The sequence below is a fragment of the Castor canadensis genome, chromosome 9 (assembly GCF_047511655.1).
Source record: "Castor canadensis chromosome 9, mCasCan1.hap1v2, whole genome shotgun sequence".
Classification (NCBI taxonomy): domain Eukaryota; kingdom Metazoa; phylum Chordata; class Mammalia; order Rodentia; family Castoridae; genus Castor; species Castor canadensis.
Genome location: NC_133394.1, coordinates 84,247,323 through 84,266,604, shown reverse-complemented (window position 1 = coordinate 84,266,604; position 19,282 = coordinate 84,247,323). Strand labels below are relative to the sequence as shown.

General features: G+C 36.5%; 1 protein-coding gene across 9 annotated transcripts in view; it reads right to left on the bottom strand.

Annotated features, from left to right (window-relative positions):
* Positions 1-19,282, bottom strand: part of Wdfy3 (WD repeat and FYVE domain containing 3) — a 268,012-nt gene that overhangs the window by 28,746 nt on the left and 219,984 nt on the right. For all 9 annotated transcript variants that reach the window (XM_074041845.1, XM_074041849.1, XM_074041846.1 and 6 more), the window contains 11 exons: positions 19,032-19,200; positions 18,101-18,264; positions 15,205-15,353; positions 13,948-14,068; positions 13,346-13,431; positions 11,280-11,360; positions 8,679-8,733; positions 8,177-8,296; positions 6,041-6,158; positions 5,092-5,198; positions 3,315-3,468 (listed from right to left, as the gene is read on the bottom strand). In XM_074041845.1, the coding sequence (XP_073897946.1) occupies positions 3,315-3,468; positions 5,092-5,198; positions 6,041-6,158; positions 8,177-8,296; positions 8,679-8,733; positions 11,280-11,360; positions 13,346-13,431; positions 13,948-14,068; positions 15,205-15,353; positions 18,101-18,264; positions 19,032-19,200 (1,324 nt within the window). The remainder of the gene's footprint in view (positions 1-3,314; positions 3,469-5,091; positions 5,199-6,040; positions 6,159-8,176; positions 8,297-8,678; positions 8,734-11,279; positions 11,361-13,345; positions 13,432-13,947; positions 14,069-15,204; positions 15,354-18,100; positions 18,265-19,031; positions 19,201-19,282) is intronic.

Sequence of the window (19,282 nt, the reverse complement as noted above, 5' to 3'; positions counted from 1 at the left end):
GGAACTGCTTAGACGTTTTACTATGCTAGTGTTTGCTGTCCTTTTCTATGAGGGATACTAGATATCCTGAGACTTGAACTCAGGGCTTTTCACTTGCTAGGCAGGTGCTCTACCACCTGAGCCAGACCATAGGTCCTTTTTGCTTTAGTTATTTTTGAGATAGTGTCTCATGTTTTTTTCCCCAGGCAGGCCTGGACCTCTATTCTCCTATTTACACTAGCAGGTGTGCACCGCTGAGCCTAGCTTTTATTAGTTGAGATGGAGTCTCACCAACTTTTTGCCTGGGCTGGCCTTGAACTGCCATCCTCCGATCCTGAGTAGCTAGGATTACAAGAGTGAGCCATTGCACCCCACAAATAGACAAAGACTTTCTGAAATGCTATTCACCACAGGACTCTTTTTCAATGAAATATTTTGTGAGGTTCCTATTTGGATCTCCCAGAGACAGCCACAGTACATAAGGTTTCTCATATTTTTGACATTAAAGTTCTTGAGAGAGCTGTGCAGCAATGAGAGGTATTTTGCAGTGATGATTCACATTGAAAATAAAATTTGAAACAAGGTAACTTTTGCTATTCTTGCATCATTTAAAAGAAAAATATTTGGAAAGACATTAGGGCAGAAACAAAACCCTCATGTTGTGACAAAGCATATAGAGAACATTATTCCATGTGACCTGTTCAATCACAGCCAGATAAGCTCTAAAGTATTAAAGGAACCATTTGCTATGAAATCTATCCACAAGCAAATATGTTAACTGGGACTGGTATCTAAGGAACCAGGTTTTTCTTATTCTTCTTGTTGAAGTAGCTCCAAAAAGTCATTTTAGCTTAGAGTTTTACAAATCAGATTTTCATTGTAAAAAATGACTATAAACCACAATGTTGACTCACTAACTTCACAGTAGTTGGTTAGACAAATAGTTGTGTTAGGGATTCCATAGAGAAGTGCAGTTCAAATTTTAGAGAATGAGGCCAATTCTGAGTGAAAGCCAATAAAAATATTTCCTTAGAAATGTCTCCAACATTGTTATTTCATTATTTACAATGTGATATTAAGTGACAGATGTGAAGATCAGTTTACTGATAGAGAAATGTTTTGACTTGGTTAGAAGTACTGCCATATGACTTAAGACAAAAATAAATCAGTTTACTACAGACCTCACTCCCCTGCACACACTTCCCACCTTCCTCCAAAATGCTCTCTAGACCTAATTTTTTGGTTATAAGAAGTAGGTAAAATCCCTAGGCTTCCTGAACTATAACTTACTTTAAAAATTTTTGCTATAACCCTGACTATTTAGGTGAAATAAATTAATTTTTTCAGTTCTTTAATTTAAAAGTGACATGTGAAGGGAACATATCCTGCAGCTCCTTCTCATGTATCCAAAGATGTAAGAACAAGAAGACACCAGCGCCAGGGAAAACCTGAGCTCTTTTTTTTTTTTTTTTCCATCATTGACTTTCTTTTCTTGGTGGTGACACAGTGCTCGTTTTTGTTTCTGTTTTTCATAGTGAGGTGGAATTCAGCACCCAGCATGCAATGCACCCAGCATTTCTTTCTAGTCCCAAAGCATTTTCACTACCCCCAAAACCTCCACCCTTAAGCAGCTGTTCTCCATCTACTGTCTTCTACCATGGAGACATGGATCTATGTATTCTGGTATTTCTTAGGAACAGAATCGCCTACCATGTGATGGTGGCTTTGTATCACTTAGCACGGTATTTTTAAGGTTGTCCAATGCTACAGATTGGAATGCAAATGTACCCCTGCACTCTAGCACTTCAGTCTAGCCCCAAACCAGCCTTAGACCACGATCTGATGACTTATGCTTCCTGAGCAGCTAGGATTATGGAAGTAAAACTCCAAACCTGCCTGGGCTAGCCTCAAATCATGGTCCTCCCATCTCTGCCTCCTAAGTAGCTGGGATAACAAGTTTAAGCCACCATGCCTGGCTGTCTTTTCATTTTCTTCACAAAGTCTTCAGATGCAAAAGTTTTACATTTTGATGGAGTACTATTTATTTTTGTTTTTGCTGCTTGTGCTTTTGATATAATATCTAAGAATCCATTGCTAAATTCAAGATCATAAAAATTTACTCCTATGTTTTCTTATGAGATTTCAAGGAGGGAAGATGATGTGTTATGAAAGAGAATGTGACAAGCCACATGATCCTTCTTTTATTTACCAGTATTGTTCAGTTGGGTTTGGAGGTGCTCTGGCTGAACACTCTGCAGCACAGATTATCATAACCGATCCAGTGTTTGTGAAAGATGAAGATGGGGTCTCTGACAAACACTGGTGCTAAGGAAGAAGGCAGCATTCTTCTAGGTAAATTACAACTGAATATAAAAAGCAGCTGAAGTACATATTGGTGATTTGCTTGCTGAACACTGATTCCATTCCTGCTCTAGAGTGAGAGACAGGCCCAGCCAGAGGCAGGGAGGACTTCTGCTTGTGGGCTGTTGAGCCTTACTATCTTCCCCATTGAATCCCACTTCATAAATGAAAATAATTTTTGAAAAATTAAAAAAGAAAAATCATGCAAATGTAATGGAAATGAGTATTCTCCCCTGAATTTTCTCTTAATGAAAATTTGGAGGTTGTATGGTAATGATTTATGCCTAACTTTTAAAAAATAGAAAACAAAAGGTATGAATAAAAGAAAAGAGAAAACAGAACAGTATCTGGCATGAATATTCTAAAGTGGAAACAATGGACTTTTGATATGTTTTCAAAGAAATCCTCAGAAGCACAGATCAGCGAATTGTGTTCCAGGAAACTGTAACCAAAGTCCTTTAACTGTCAGATGATATAACTGTCAGATGAAATTCTCTCCTTTTTATAAATGCTGATTTGGAACTATTTTTCTGAAAAGACCCTAACAAGACAAACAGGAAGGATTTATGTAGTTATTTTGAACTTCTGATTTTAAAACACATTAGCATATAAACCAAGAATGCCTCAGGTAATACACAAGGTTAAAATGATACATGAACATTTTGAATATGCCACTCTTGTTATTAAAGAGTTTCAATGGTGATATCTTTCAGATATTCATTTCACTGAAACAAAAAAATTCTGGCCATCAGATGAAATCTGTGTCAATTTTTAAATATCTCCCAGCTTAAAACAGCTCTTTTGGGGAACAAACTTGCTCTTCTTGTTCTATTTAATTACACACACCCAATTATGTAAGTAACAGCTACTAAAACTAGGAGAAAAGCTTTTCTGTTAAGGTATGCTGCAGACGACTTTAGCAAAGTGAGTCCTTCTTGCTAGCATTCCTAAGATAGTACCACGGCTCTACCTACCTAGATCAAAGTTGTTGGAATTGAACAGGAATTCTGGTAAGTAAAAAAATTCTGGGATAAGTTCTTTCACATCTGCCATGTTGTGCTTTGATGCTGAATACCAGGCCTCCCGCACACTGTGGAACATCCGGTCAGCCAAGTCAAAGTGGCCACCCTGTGGGCAGAATGAGAACACCCACTCACTATTACAGAACCATTCCCACTTCATAGTTTCTGTCAAGTTCAAGGGCTTGAAAACTTCAAATGTGCTTGGTGACATTTCCGCTTCTCATTATCATATGGTAAATACGCAAAAATTTAAATAATCATCAAAAGAAAATCTAATTTTCAGAGGGGAGGAAAGAGGATGCTTAGGAAAAAGTAATGTAGATGGGGTAAATTTGACCAAAGTACATTACATACATGTTATAAATATCACAATAAAAGCTCGTTGTACAATTCATGCTAAAAAATTTAAAAAGAAAAAAATCTGTTTTTCTTTGAAGTACTACTTACAAAAGATGCTTGATGCATTTGTTTTATATCAAAGATAAAATAAATATAAAGATTGCAAAAATTCACTTAAAATATTAGTTATTAGTTTTACTATAAGGAAATTATGAATTCTTCAATAATATAATGTTGTCCCACTAAGAAAAGATTCTAACGTAAACCATCTACATTTGGAAATAGTCAAGTTATTACACATATTAGTATTATAATTCACTAATTTTATAAGTTAATGTGACAACCAAGTTTTCACAACAATGAGAATTAAGAGGAGAATTAGGAAAGTGACAGGGAAGTTACAGGTTGACAGAACTAGCTTAGATACAAAACTGAGTTCTTTTGTCTATGCAACCTTCTAGACACATTTCCTTCTGTCTTCATCACACGCCCCGTGCTGTGTTAAGTGACATGGTACTGCATTTGTCCCATGATGCTCACTGTAGGAAAATACCGAAGCTCATCTATCTGATGGCTGCCAGGGTGGACTGGCCTGCCTCCTGACCTCTTCCTGGAGGACGACCACTCACTGCATTCTGGACACACTGACCTTCATGCTCGTCCATGTCAGGTACGCGCCTTCCTCAGGGTCCTGTCCTGACTACAGTATACCTTCTCCACGTGTGTGCAGAAGAGCTCCCTCATCTCCCTCAGGTTTTGTACAGAGACTCACTGTGACCACTCTGTTTTAAAACACCCCTTTCATTCCCCCATCTACCACCCCAGAGTCCCTGATACCTTTGATTACATTCTACAAAAACATTACAATTTGCTTATTTATTAAGTTTGACTGTCTTTTTCAACTAAGATTTATAAACTTCATAAAGTAGGGCTTCTGTCTTTTATTTAGTGATATCTTTCCAAGTACCTAGAACAGTGCCTAGCACTTAGTAGGCATTCAAAAATATGTGCTCAACAAATGAAGTGAATGTGGGGAAAGCAACTACAATCAAGAAGACAGTAATGAGCCAGGATATATCACTCTTAAGAACAAACAAACAAAACCCCCACATTTGTTGAATTCACTCATTTAGGGCTGAGTTCCCTATACGTGGGATAGAAAGTGTATATTACATATTTAACTTAAGGATCCTGGAACTTGTTTATCCTAAATAAATTTTAGTTTGTCAATTTTGGTCCAGCAAAATTCCACTGTAATTCTGTTTGACTTCTTGTCAGTACTTAGAAACATCAAAGGGTTTCTTATAAGGCAAGGTAACATTTTTAAAAAGTGACAATTTCAAAGAGTAGGCTTGAATAGAATGGCAAACATGAAAATTTAGAGTTTTACCTGTAGCCTTAAGAATATCTGTGTGAAAGGTTCCATCCTCACAAGGTATGAGGCCACAATCATTGCAGATGAATAATGAGTTCCATAGTGGTATGCTGGAGTTTCTCCTGTTAGACAATGAAAGCACAATTGAAAACAAAAGAGGAACTACATAAACAATATAATTGTCATTAATCAATAGTCTTGGAAAAGCTAGCAATTTTGAGGGTAGTAATTGAAACATTAAATTTGCTTAGTTAAGGCTTTGTAGTGAGAAAATTTTATGAAGACACAACTATCCCTCACTCTCATATCTGGCAGTGATCCAAAGACAGCAGAGCTCACTGCGCTGTCCCCCACAGCTAAGCACATCTGCCAGCATCATGTTTTAAGGTTTATTGCAAAATAGCTAACCCTTAATAGTCAACCATCTTCCATTAAAGCAAAATATTGACTTATAGTTAAAAGTTTTTTTATTAGGTTCTAGCTTTGCAATGATGCTAAACTACTCTCTATGAATATAATGTATTTACAAGTAAGTTACATGGTTTTGGAAGTTATTTGGTTTAAGTAGTAGTCGACCCGTATTTTTTAAATGCAAAAGGGTTCTAAGAAGTGGCTCAGTGAAGTTACAGCAGAGCCATGAATGAAAGTGTAGTTCCTAGACCACATGTGATTAGAGCCAGAGGCAGATTATGTGTGCAATTTCTGCCAAAAAGCAAAGCAGACGCGCCGAAATTTCTGAAGTATTCTGAAGAGCTAGCTACAAGTGCCTTCTAGGCATGGCCATAAGTTAGCATCAAAATCTGATTTTTCAAGTCTAATAATTTGTATAGGTATGCACATATAATGTATATAACATAATGGTATTTAAGCAACTCGAGAAAGCATTCCAGGACAGCAGACCACTAAATAATGGTTTACTTTTGAAACTTTGGTACAAAGTCCAATGACAGACAATGTTGTTTACCATTCGGATCCTCCCAATCTTTGTAACGCTTCTTATACTGAGCCAGCCGTTCATCTGTCTGTGCTCCCATTGGCTTAGCCAGGTTTCTAAATGTCTTGGGATTAGTAAGATCTACCTCCTAAAATACAAAACAAAACCCAACGTCAAGTTACCAGACACCCTCTATTCTAACCAGTATAGATGCTGGGGCTGGAGTAAACATGATGATTTCTAAATGCATCAGGATGTGAGATGGAACTAGCAGTCAAACTCTGAAACAACACTGTTTTCCCACACTTTATGGCCAGACACACGACATTTTGTTAACTGACTGAGTTTGAAGACAACTGCTTCAAAAATTGTGTGTTTCAAGGATGGCACAGGGATCTAGGCTTTGGAGAGGAGGGCAAAGATACCACAGGACACGGTAGACACAAAAGCTCTAATTCATCATTATCCTCCATCACTCCCATAAATAAGAGGATTAGTCTCCTTTCTCTGTGTTACTCGCTCCTGATTCCTTCCAACTTCGCTCCTGACCATCTTCTTCTTAAAATAAACCACTTAGCAATTCATTCATCCTAAAAAACAACATATCAGATCAAGTGACCTCCAAATGTGACAAATTCTTTTAGTTTGAAAGATTATTTTAAAAGCTCATCTCTTGCTGACCTAATTTATGTATTTAAAAAGAAACCAAAACTTACTCCCTTAGGATTAGAAATTTGAAATACATGCCTATGGAATTTAATGTATCCTTTATATAGGGCATTGTGACTGGCCAATTTTGCCAAACTTATATTTAAAAAATCTTGGGCAGGAGAAGCTGATCCACACTAATGAATATAGTCAATTTAGTATATTTATCCTTGCAAAGAATACTTGCAAAGTACCTCGTACTTAATTCAGTAACATTAAAGTGCACATTAAGTATGCATCATTGTTGAAGGGGATGGGATGTGATGGATACTTAAGCAGTCTCCGTGCTTGGGACCTTATAACTGAGTCACACAAACAGCATGACTACAACATGGTCATGAAAGTACCATGAGTAAAAAGGGAAAAAAAGACGGATGGCACACATGCACAATGTAGGAAGGGAATAAATAATTCCCTCTCCACAAAAAATGCATTCTTTTTGGACTTTATGTCTCTTCAAAAATCTGTACTTTCTTCTACATTTCATTGATTAATTTAAAGGAAAAATACTTTGAGGTATGCATATTAACTTCACATCCAACATGCAGAAAATGTTCTCATGCCTACAGACAGGCAGATTTCTATTCTTTCATTAGACTAACATATTTCTGAGAACAGAACCTTTATCTTCCCCCAATAAGATGATACATAAAATTTCCGATGTTGATTCCTGATTCTAGTGAATTTCTGAAAAAATTTTTCCCTCCAACATTGGGGATTAAATTCAGTGACTCAACTGAGCCTCACCCTCATTCCTTTGCTTTTAGTTTGTATTTCAGATAGGGTCTTGCCTGCTAACTTTGCTTAGGCTGGCCTGATACCATGATCCTCCTAATTCTGCCTCCTGAGTGGCTGGGGATACAGGAATGTGCCACCACATCTCACTGAATTTTTGAATTTTAAGAGTAATGTTTTCTTCTTCTTCTTCTTCTTTTTTGATTATTTGTTTTCCAAAGCCAAGCTTTTCTTGTTTTGCCCTGTTACTGGTCATCAGAACTAATTAGACCTCTATCATATAGGAAGAAAAGGAAGAGAGGAAAAGTAACACTTATATGTAGCCACTACTGTTGGTTTTGATCTCTAAATCATGAACATGCTTAATGGGGAGAAATCTTCCAAGATTCATGAAAAAGTACAAACATTGCTTGTATATGACAGGAATATTTTGCAGAAGGGTCACTTTAGATTTTTCTAGCAAACAATGCAAACTATAGAGATGGTTTCTGACACCAATGGATGCAAATTAATTAGCACTTAAGAAAACTGAATTACCATTGTGCATTAAACCTAGTAAGTGAGTTAATTCTCTGAACTTTTGAAATGCTTCTTCTTATCTTGAAATAAATACCCATGCCTACTGGGAATCACTAAACTAAAAGAAATTAAGATATTTGGACAATTGCAGCGTCTTAATTTTTGCACATGTATTCTTCTTAGGCAAGAGCATTTGGGCTTTACCTCTGAGTCATAATCTGCAAGGATCCAGGGGAAGACAGGATACTGCATGAGATCGTTATAGGATCTGCCAGCCAAGGTGTTCAAGTGCATCAAATACTGGAAGTTGCTGATCTCACCTCTCTTGAGAAAGATGGTAAAGATTCATTTTAGAGCAATCAATTATTTCCACCATATTCACTTTACAAAACTGCATGCAAAATGAGGTAATGGGTAGGTTCTTTTTATTTATTTATTTATTTATTTATTTATTTATTGGCAGTTCTAGGGTTTGAACTCAGGGCCTAATGCACTAGGCAGGTGCTCTACCACTTGAGTCACTCCACCAGCCTGGCAGTTTCTTTTTAACAGATTTCAGAACAACAAAAATAGTTTTTTTCCCTAAAAAGAACAAAAGGAAAACATTCTCTTTATGCTATACATTTTATGGAGTATGAAAGTGCTTCTGACTGTATGACTGATGCCTTTGTCCTACTAAGAGAATGTATATATTCATTAAGCTTACCTCCCATCTCTGAGTTACAGACTTCTCTCCAACCAAAGTGCTAAGCAACCCAGATCTAAAAAGAATATAGGATAAAGTATCAGAGTAGTTCTAGAGTTAAAAGATTTAAGTTTCCTGGTCCAGGAATTTTTCAGACTAGAGGACCTCATGGGTCATGGAATCAGTATGGAGGGTTGTGCTCAGCATTTTAAAATATGAAATAATAGAACGGAATGAACTGAAGAAAACAGGAAAAGTATTTTCTGTGAATTTTGTTTTGTGTGTGTGCTGGCATGTAATGTAATTTATATGTACACATATATATTATATATATAAAATATATATATTTAGTGTAAGTCATGGTCAAAGAGTTGGAAAACATTGATCTAATCCAACTTTCTAATTTTCACTATAATTCCTATGTAAACAGATTCAAAGATACTTAACTGAAATATCCACTATTTTACATGTACTAAGCACATAATACATCTAAAAGATTCTGAATTAATAAATTAAAATATTATTTATGAAAGAAAAGTCACTGGCATTCAGGTTATTTAAAATTTACATGGTAGTTTTTGGAAGGTAGCTATGCTTACCACTATACCACCAATACCACAGTAGTTTTTGGATAGCAGATTTTCTTAAAATATTTATAAAATCCTTTTTAAGGTTCAGCAGCTTTATAATATTGATAATTAATAATAGACTAAGGAACAAGAGGAAAGTGTTCAACTGTGTACCTTGTTATATGAAAGGGGGGAATCAAGATTTGTAAGGCTTAGAATATAAACACATCTAGCTCAATAGTACAGATACCAGTTTCCCCTTTTAGTTAAATTCTTTTAGCCAGGTAAACTGAATATGCAGGATACTCTATGGAAAAGTAGCTAGGAACACTCAGCTTTGTAAGACAGGGGACAGATGAAAATGACTCAAGTCAGAAAGGAATTTTTGCTTCTCACTTCTGAGCTCTTAACAGTTCCTTAGAATTGCCAACTCAGTACAGAGGTGGTAAGAATGATGGGATAGCAAACTTAAGGAGATCTAGATAGGTAATAATAATACTAGCAATTTGCCTAGAATTGGAAAAAAAGGCTCAATATGCTTTCAGGAAATATTTATTTATTCATTCATTTATTCACTTGTTTACTTGTTTATTGTCTTGGGATCAAACCCCAAGCCTGTGCATGCTAGGCATAGTGCTCTACCACTGAGCTATATCCGAGTCCATGGTTTTTTGAGATAGGGTCTCACTATGTAGCTCAGGCTAGCCTGTAACTTGCTATGTGGCCCAGGCTGGCCTTGAACTTGCAATCCTTTTTGCCTCTGCCTCCCGAGTGCTGGGATTCCAGGTGTGTACCATCATTCCTGGATCAGTTCTCTGTATATTTGTGTTAACAATAACACAAATGATTTAGAACAGAGTGTGTTTCTGAGATCAACAAAAGCATGTATTTATCACTTGCTATGCCTTGGCTACAGAAAAATAGATGAAACAACTCAAATGAAAATACACCCACTTAATATATTTAGCTGCACACAGATTGGAATCAAATTGTATTTATAAGTTATAGGATCTCCATAAAGTCATTTTTCTTGCATGTTATAATAATTTATAGCCCCTTTAGCATTGCTTCTTTCCCAAGGGACTATAAAGGGCTGCCAGTTATTGAGTGACTGTCATTAGACATAGGGACATGGATTCTTGAAATGGTTACATCACCCAGAAATGTTCTGGGATTAAAAACAGCTATCACAGAGCACATACCAACATGCATACATACCAACAGAAATTTAAATTTAAATTCAAATAAAAGGGGAAGGAAAATTGGGTGATTTGCAACAAATAGGATAAGCAAGAGTGAGAAATACCTTATTACAGAAAAATTCTCTATAAATTGACACTAAGAACTCAAAAGAAAAATGGACAAAAGATGTGGGCAATTTACAATGATTTAAAATGACTAGCAAACATACAGAGCTCATTTGCTAATAATTAATGAAATACACATTTTAAAAATGAGAAAGTTATTTTATAAAATCAGTAATATTGAAGAGTTTAATATAGAAAGCTGGCAAGTATCTATTGAGATAAATTAACTGATCTAATAAGGACAGAATTTAAACTTGTATAATTTTTATAGCTATCAAGTTGGCTTTGTGTAGCAAGAGCCTTAAAATTCATACATTTTATTTTACTAAAGATGCTACCTTAACAAAATAATGAGAAATGACATTTCTGTATTAAGATAAGAAAATGTGGTAAAGGTGAAATACCAAAGAATTAGAGACTGCTTTATACATAAGATTAGGTAATGTCTAAAAGTTATACTTTTGGAAGAACTTTAAAGACAGGGAACTATTTAAACATAATACTGAATGGAAAGAGGAGAATAAAAGCTTGTATTCTAAGTAGAAATTCAAAGCATTGTACGCATCTTGAAAGGCTAAGAAGAACTTCGTCAAAATGTGAGCAATGATTTAACATGAGTGATCATGAATATATTTTTCTTTGTTCTTCTAGTGTCCAGTATTTAAATTTGGATACACACTGATGAAAAATGTCATCATTTTAATTATACAATTAAACTACAATGGGCACAAAAACAAATCACCTACCCCTGCTCCACGCTAGTGTTTGGTCTCTGCCCAGACACAGACTCTGAACTGTCGGTTAGCGATGGCACCACTGCCAGAAACCTGGAAAATTTAAAAGAGCATATATTGCAAATTAAGTGTCAATAAGCATCTCATAAAGCCTAACAAAGGCCCATTCACTCAGAATTCTGTTGCTACATGACCCTTGCATTAGCCAGCAAATGGCAGGCAAAAGGAATATACAATTAGGACATCAACCATGAAAGGTCATAGTAGAATCTATTATTTTGCACTTTTACTTATGCTGTCACAGTACCAGAAACAAACAAAGCCTTTGAAACACTGATTTGCAGGAATTGAATCAACTTAATGAAGCCCTGCCAAGTGACTACAGCTAAATATTCACCTGACAGCAGGTAATGGTGATGGGGCTGACAAAGAGACTTAAGAAATGAAGACATATACACGACAGAACGTTTATGTGACAATGAAGACTTTCTTAGAGGTGCTCACAATGTCAATATGAATTTTTAAAGGCAAAAGAAAATTCTGGGCGAATTCCTGGAATGAATGTGGACCTTGAACTTGACATATGATTAGAAACTTCTCAGAGAAAAGCTCATCTCCTCACAGCAGCTTCTAGTTACGAAGAGCAAACAGTTCCTAGTGGTGAAAACAGTAGCACCTTTAGAAACTGATGTTAGAAAAGTAAAAGTAAATCCCAGTCCCTTATTTAGTTCTTCCTGTATATGGAAGGAGTTCTGGGTCACTGTATATCTTGCTGTATTTGAAGAACATCTCATTTCACAGGTGCTCACAAGCAGTATTACAGTACTCCCCTTTATGTGCAGTACTGCCTTCTGCAGCCTTAGTTACCATAGCCAACTGCAGCCAAAAAATATGAAATGGAAAATTCCAGAAATAGATGATTTACAAGCTTTAAATAATTTTTATTATAGCATATTGTTATATTGTACCAGTTCATTTTACTTATTGCTATCTAAAGTTTTTTGCATGTGAAGAACATCTTGGAACGTACCCACCACTAATGTGAGAGAACTACTGTACTGTACTGTAATGATACACAGTGTCATATATTAGTTATTTCTCACAGAAGTAATTTAAATACAAAACTTCTATTAACTGAGGAATTGCCAAGGCTTATACCACCTTCAAAGATTAAGAGGTCTTTCATTTCTATAAAATGAAACCCTTATTATCCACATATTCCACAGAAGTATCTTTAAATGCCAGATGTGGGGGCACATGCTTATAATCCCAGCAAATAAGCAAGACTGAGGTAGGAGGATTACCTATTTGAGGTCAGCCTGGGCTGCAGAGCAAGAGTGTCTCAAAAAGTATCTTCAAGTACCATGGATATATAGTATTTCTCTTTTAAAAAATGAATTTTAAACACAATTTACCAATGATAAAATATGCTTAGATTAGACCAACAGTTTTATTTGGATATGCTACTTCTTCAAGAATGAAGGTATCCAACTTTTCTTTCAAGGACAGAGAAGACTCTCATATGACTATAAGTTATAAAGGAACTCCGTCCTTGAACTTAACAGTAAGGAACAGTAAGCGTACTGTCTTCATTTTGGTAAAGATGAAGGGAAAAAAAAAAAAGAGGAAGGAAGCCTATTTTGAAGCTGAAGTATTTTTTAAGCAACTATTTCACCCTCCTTTTAAATTCAGAGACACAGGACTGTGAGACTGTAATATCTGATAATCTCTAATATAAATTACCAGAAGGAAAAATGGTATTTCACAACAGAATTGTATCATTCTAAAAGCTAGTCAGAGCAATCATATTCCAAGAGGCTGGCAAAAATGAAACAAGTATTTTCTTTCTCTTTTTTTCTTGGTGTCATGGGGGTTTGAATTGAGGGCCTCAGGCTTGCTAGGCAGGCACTCTTATAAGTTGAGGCATTCAACCAGTCAGAAACAAGTATTTTCTTTAAAGATGTTAACTCATTGATCTATATTCTACATTTTCAAAAGCTAGCAGAACTGGTTGGTAACAGCTTCCCCTCCCCACCTTTTCCCATGATAGCATATAAAATGTTTCTAACAAACAATACCTCTGGTAGACTTTGTTCCTAATTCCTTTTTGAAAAGCAAGGAGGTAATTCCGTCCATCTCCAGAGAAAACTTCAACAGCAATAGGCTGAAGTGATCACAGAGAAAAAGATTAAGATAAGAAAGGAGATCACAAATAAGTTTATATGCTAATTTTTCCACCACTACTTCCTACCGATGTTGAAGGAACTAATTTCTTGACTAAAGAACATTTTTAAAGTCATAAATTATTTGCAGATTAAGCTATACAATAAAAGATTTCCTTATTCTGCTCAATGTATTTGGAAAATCTTTAAAAATAGAATAAAAATTACTATTACATTACATTACTAAGATTATGGTGAGCATGTAATTTTTATATTAAAAGACAATTAAAATGTTGACTTGCAAAGCTACGGGGAAAGATGGATAACAAAGATCACTCAAATTTTAGGCTGTGTTTAAAGAAGAGAGATACATTTACAGTGTTCTGCATCCATGGGACCAGTTTGTCTAAAGAACAATGAAGATGCTAGAGTTTTTATAGCACATATCAGTTTTAAAATGATACATCTTCCAAACAAAGGAACATGATGAAACATTTGGTACTACTATATTAACTCACCTGCAGGAGATATCTCCTTTTATGCACTTCTTTGATATCTTCATATGCAAAAATACTACATGTTCTCTTGAGTTGACTAGGCCCTTGCCTAGCTCCTCTAGGAATAATTGGCTCATGCATACTAGGTAGCCAAGAGAAAAAAGAAAGAAACAGAAACACAGCAAGAAATAAATTCACTGCTCAACAAAGGATATCCCTTTTTCAACACATGAAGAGGGGGACAAAATATTAGAATTTTCAGCGAAAAATGTTTAAGAGAATAATCTGTCAGTTCCTTGGCATAAAAGGAATTTCCCTTTGATGAATGTAATTAAACAAAATCCCCTTCCTATTGTCAGGACTGATTTTTCTACCAGGCATAGTTGGCACAATCCTAACCCCACATACTTTTGGGACCCAACCAAAGTTGTTATTCTTCCAAAATTGGAAAGAAAAGACTGAACATTTAGGTAGAAGAAAATGTTTTATATACATGTATATAATATATCTATCTTTATACTAATAATAAGATAGAATTTTTAATATTTTGTATAGAGGAAGGCCCATGAAAGTCATAATGTGCACCTAATTCAACAATGATTATTATTATTCAATAAGAAGGCAATTATTTGAAGTATGTCCTAGGAATGAGCTCCAGAGATGCAGTCTGTATCAACAGTAACAGGGATTCAAAATGTTAAAGGAAGAGAAAAGGCCTGCAGCTTTTCTAAGGCTTAAGTTTATTTATCTTCCCCCTGCCTTTGTGTGTCTTCTGAGTTTTCCATCCTAGCATTGGCAGAAGAAAAGGAAGATTGATAAAACTTTGTTAATCCCTGCTTGGGCTTCAGTCTCACTACTTCCAGGATACGCAGAGAACATGAAAACACTCTTGTTTTTAAGAGTATTACCCAACAAACTGCATTTTATCCTATAGCTGTACATATACTGATATTTTTAAAAAAGAACAACTTATAAGTTCAGAATAAGTTTATTAGCATATGGATTATAATAAAATAACTTGGTATATAATGAACTGTATTAATAACATTCTATTAATGCAAAGAAATAAAACATAGTTTTTATTTTGATGAACAAGCACACTTTTTCTTTAGTACCTTGAAATTACAGCATTACTCTTGTGAATAGGTAATGACAGACACTCACAAACCAAGAGATAACACTACCTAGAACACAGTTTTTGGATTAAAAAGTCATGCAAATACATTTTCTAGATTCTAAGGACAACTGTACTTAGTGGCTTTTCATTCATTGACTTACTTTGGAGGCAATGTTTCGATATCTCTTATTTCCCTGGTTGCTGTCATAGTAAACCCATCAATCACATAAAAATGCTCTTTGCCAAACAGAAGGAGCCCCTCACTGGTATCCAGACCCTGGACTCGAGCACAACGGTACATGTGTTGGATCTATAGAGAAAGCCACAAATATTCTTTAATACAACTTTTTAAAAAAAGTTCAGATAATTTGTTTTTTGTTACTTGGTAACAGCAAGTCCTGAGTTAATGAATGATCAAGCTAGGCTTAAGCATGTTAATAAGAATCAGCTTAGCTTACGGTGTGTTTGCACTGTAAACACGTAAATCAGTAAAAGGAGACACCTCATTTACTCACATCTGCCACCTATGCACCCCTCTGTTTCTCCCAAGATTTAGTGAGGACTTACTATATGCCAAGCACATCACTGCTAGGTTCTACAAGCGAGAAGCCAGTTAGATGAGGTCTCTGCTCTCATGAAGGGTACCCACACATAAGTTGGCAGAAAAGGGGCTTGAGGCAAACACATAAGGGGATCTGAACAGTGTGCCCTTTGTGAAGCCAGATGATGCAGCATGACAATGGTCTGCAGTGCCATACAAAGTCTGGGTAAATTTCCAGGTCTGTGGCTACAACAGCTAGAGATTTGGTCAGGTTTCTTAATTTCTCTAAACCTCTGTGCTTTCATTTGTAAATCTCTAATATTTATCATTGGCTTGTGGCGAGATTAAATATACATAATCATCGTCTCTCCTACAAAGCTCACTGTCCTTTCTCCACAATCCTCCTTGAAATTGGCCCCAGGGAACATGTCTTCCTTCCCTCCCCACCTGGTTCCCTCCCAGCAGACTGCTGCGACATAGTAACAAGCCAAGCTTGGCAGAAGCTCTATTTTCCCCACAAGAGGATGGACTACTAAATCCCTCAATGTAAGTATTGTTTTCTTTTCAAAGGGCAGTAGTTAATTCTTGGTAAAAATTCTTAAACTCAGTTCAACATGAGTCAAGGGAAAATAATCAGCAACTAAATCAGAGTCAAACAAATGTCAAATAAATGTCAGTTTGAATCCACTTCTTGCACCATTTAAACTTAAAGCAATTAGAGTGAAAACCATCCTCTTGAGATTAAAAGTTTTAAAAATAAACAGAAAATAGAAAGTTGGTTACCAGATGTTGGTGGGATGAAAGTGGAAGAGGAAAGGTTCTGATAAAAGGGTGCAAGGCTTAGCTGAAGTGGGGGACAGTTTCATTGATCTGTTATACCACATAGTGACCACAGTTAGTAATAATGGCTAAAACAGATTTCTAATATTCTCACCACAAAAAAGTGATAAATTGGTGAGGTGATGGTTGTTAATTAGAAATAAAATGAAATTTTAAAAATGAAGGGATAATACATTTTCAAAAATGTGTAAATTTAAGTCAATTTTCACTGCCATATTTGAATCATTTCAGAAATAAAAGGGTAGACTGTTACAGAGGAATTCTGATGTAGCTTTTTTTTTCCTGTGTTTTTTTGTGCTGGGCCTCATGCATGTTAGACACATGTTCTTCCGCTGAGCTGTGCCCTTTGCCTCCTGGTGTACTTTGTAAATAACTCTATTGCAGTATCACACGCACAAAGTGTAAAGCGTGTTGAGTTTTCAAATGCTTAAAATAGTGTGACCAGCAACATCCAGACCAAGACACAGAACACTCTTGTGACTCCAGGACTCTCTCTTGAGTTTCCTTCTCAACTGGTAATACTTTCGTAATTAAATGCTTTTTTCTTTCTGTATTTTTATTCAAGATTATCAAGGCATACATTTGCATAGAACTGTTTTAATTATTCTCCAGCTTCTGATTACTGTTTCTTAATGGGTTAGCTCTCAAGGGGGTATACCAAGATCTAACATAATAGCATGATCTAACATAATAGAAAAAAAAGATATCCTTTGAAAAGGTAAAGTTCACTACCCAGTCCAGTGGTCCTTCCCTCCGTCTCTCCCTTCCTCCAACCATAGACTTCTTCATTTAAAGACTTATTATGTGTCTACTATGTGATTGGAATGGTGCAAGGCAATAGAAAAGGAAAAAGAAACAGTGTCTGCCTATTAGGACTCATCATCTGGGAAGAGACAGATACAGGAACAAATAAGTACAACAACGGAATGTGGGAAACAAGGCCTTATAAAAGCATAGAGGAGGAGCATCTAACCAAGCCTGAGCAGGAAAGTCAGACAGGAAGGCTTCCTACATATGAGAACTATAGGCATCCAGATTAATAGATAAGTCATTGAGATAGAGATTATTCAAATAAAGGGAAGAGGGGAATTTTTGGCAGGAAAAAATCCAATGAGTAAAGTATATAGCTTAAAAAATGGTAAGTGTAATAAACTGTGAAGTGTATGATGCTGCAGGGCTCAGGCTGCAAGGAGAGGCAGTGAAATGAACTTGGAAATGTGGGCAGGAGGTAGGAGGTTGAGAGAGAAATAGGAGTACATTATAATTTTCTCTGAGTGCAGGAGAAAAGGGCTTAAATACAAGCTGGAGGAGAAGGTACAGATTGACTGAGGCTGTCTGTAGGTGGTAACTAAAATTATGAAATGCAGAAAAAAAAATAACAAGGCCAGATTGCTGAATGGGTTGTCTACTTAGACTTGAAATAGAGAATTCTGAAAATTTTTTAGAAAGAGAGAGTGAATTAGGTAACAACTGATAATTCTGTATCTGGTTAAACTTTATACTACTGGATGTATATAGAGAGGTCAGGAAACCCTTGAACATGAGAGGAGTAAAAATCCCCCAAATTTCTTTTTTCTGTATTTCATTAAAAGGCTAAAATATCTACCTTAACCATCTTATCACCTTGTCTTGTAACACTGCCTAAACACAGTCCCTAATTTTTAGAAGCACAGTACCTTTTCTCCTTCTTCTAATAGGCGTAGTAAGGTGGCATTGTCTGTTTTCTCCTCCTCTTCTACAGAGCTGCTCTCAGCAATTTGGTCTTGTAGCTGCTCCTGGTTCTCCTCATCTCCTCCATCAGGTGCAGATCGAGAGCGTTTTAAAGGAGGCTTGACCAGACCTACAGTATAAAAACCAACAGAACCTTCATACTGTAGGAGCCACAGGGGGAGCAGTTTAGACTCATGGAGTTGGCTATGGTTTGGATAAGTGTCCCTCAAAGGTTCATGGATAAAGGTTTGGTTCTCAGTGTGGTGCTATGGGGAGGCTGTACAAATTTCAGGAGATGGAGACCAGTGGAAAGAAGTTAGGGCAACAGAGACATGCCCTTGAAAGGGATATTGGGACCCTGGCACCTTCCTGTCTCTCTCTGCCTTCTGGATGCCATGAGGTAAGCAGCTCTGCTCAGCTGTGTGTTCCGTTAAGATGTGCTGCCTCGCTACAGGCACAAAACAATGGCGACAGCTGACCATGGCCTGAGGCCTCTGAAATCATTAGACAAGATATACCCTTACTTTTTACAAGTTGATTTCTCTCAGGTATTTGTCACAGTAACAGAAAGCTATCATTTCCAATTGGAGGGAGAATGAGCCACTCCACCAGCCCTTTTTTGTGATGGGTTTTTTCTCATGAACTATTTGCCTGGGCTGGATTCAAACTGTGATCCTCTTGATCTCTGCCTCCTGTAGCTAAGATTACAGGCATGAGCCACTGGTGCTGGGTGAGCCAGTCTCTTTAATTCTGATACAGAAATCAATCTTTCAGAAGGATGAGACAGTAAAATATGTACACTTTTAAGGCTGGGTCTACTTTAGCTCATTTTTTCATATAAATTCACGTATAAGGAGTGCTCCGAAATGACTTTTAATCACAAAGAGGAAGGCTGACCTCTGACTTTGGCAATAGTGTCTTCGCCATGCTCTGGTTCTTGCTGAGTGGCTTCACCTTCTGAGCTCTCCACAATGGCATCCTGGACGATAGCTGGATTGCCGGAGGCTAGGCGCATGTAGTATTCCTTACTGTCATAACTTATGGCTCTTCTGTAACGAGCAGGTTTCTAAGAAACAGTGAAAGAAAATGACTCAGAGAATCTTCTCCAAGACCTAACAAACAACCTTTCTGAGGAGTGGTAAGAGGTT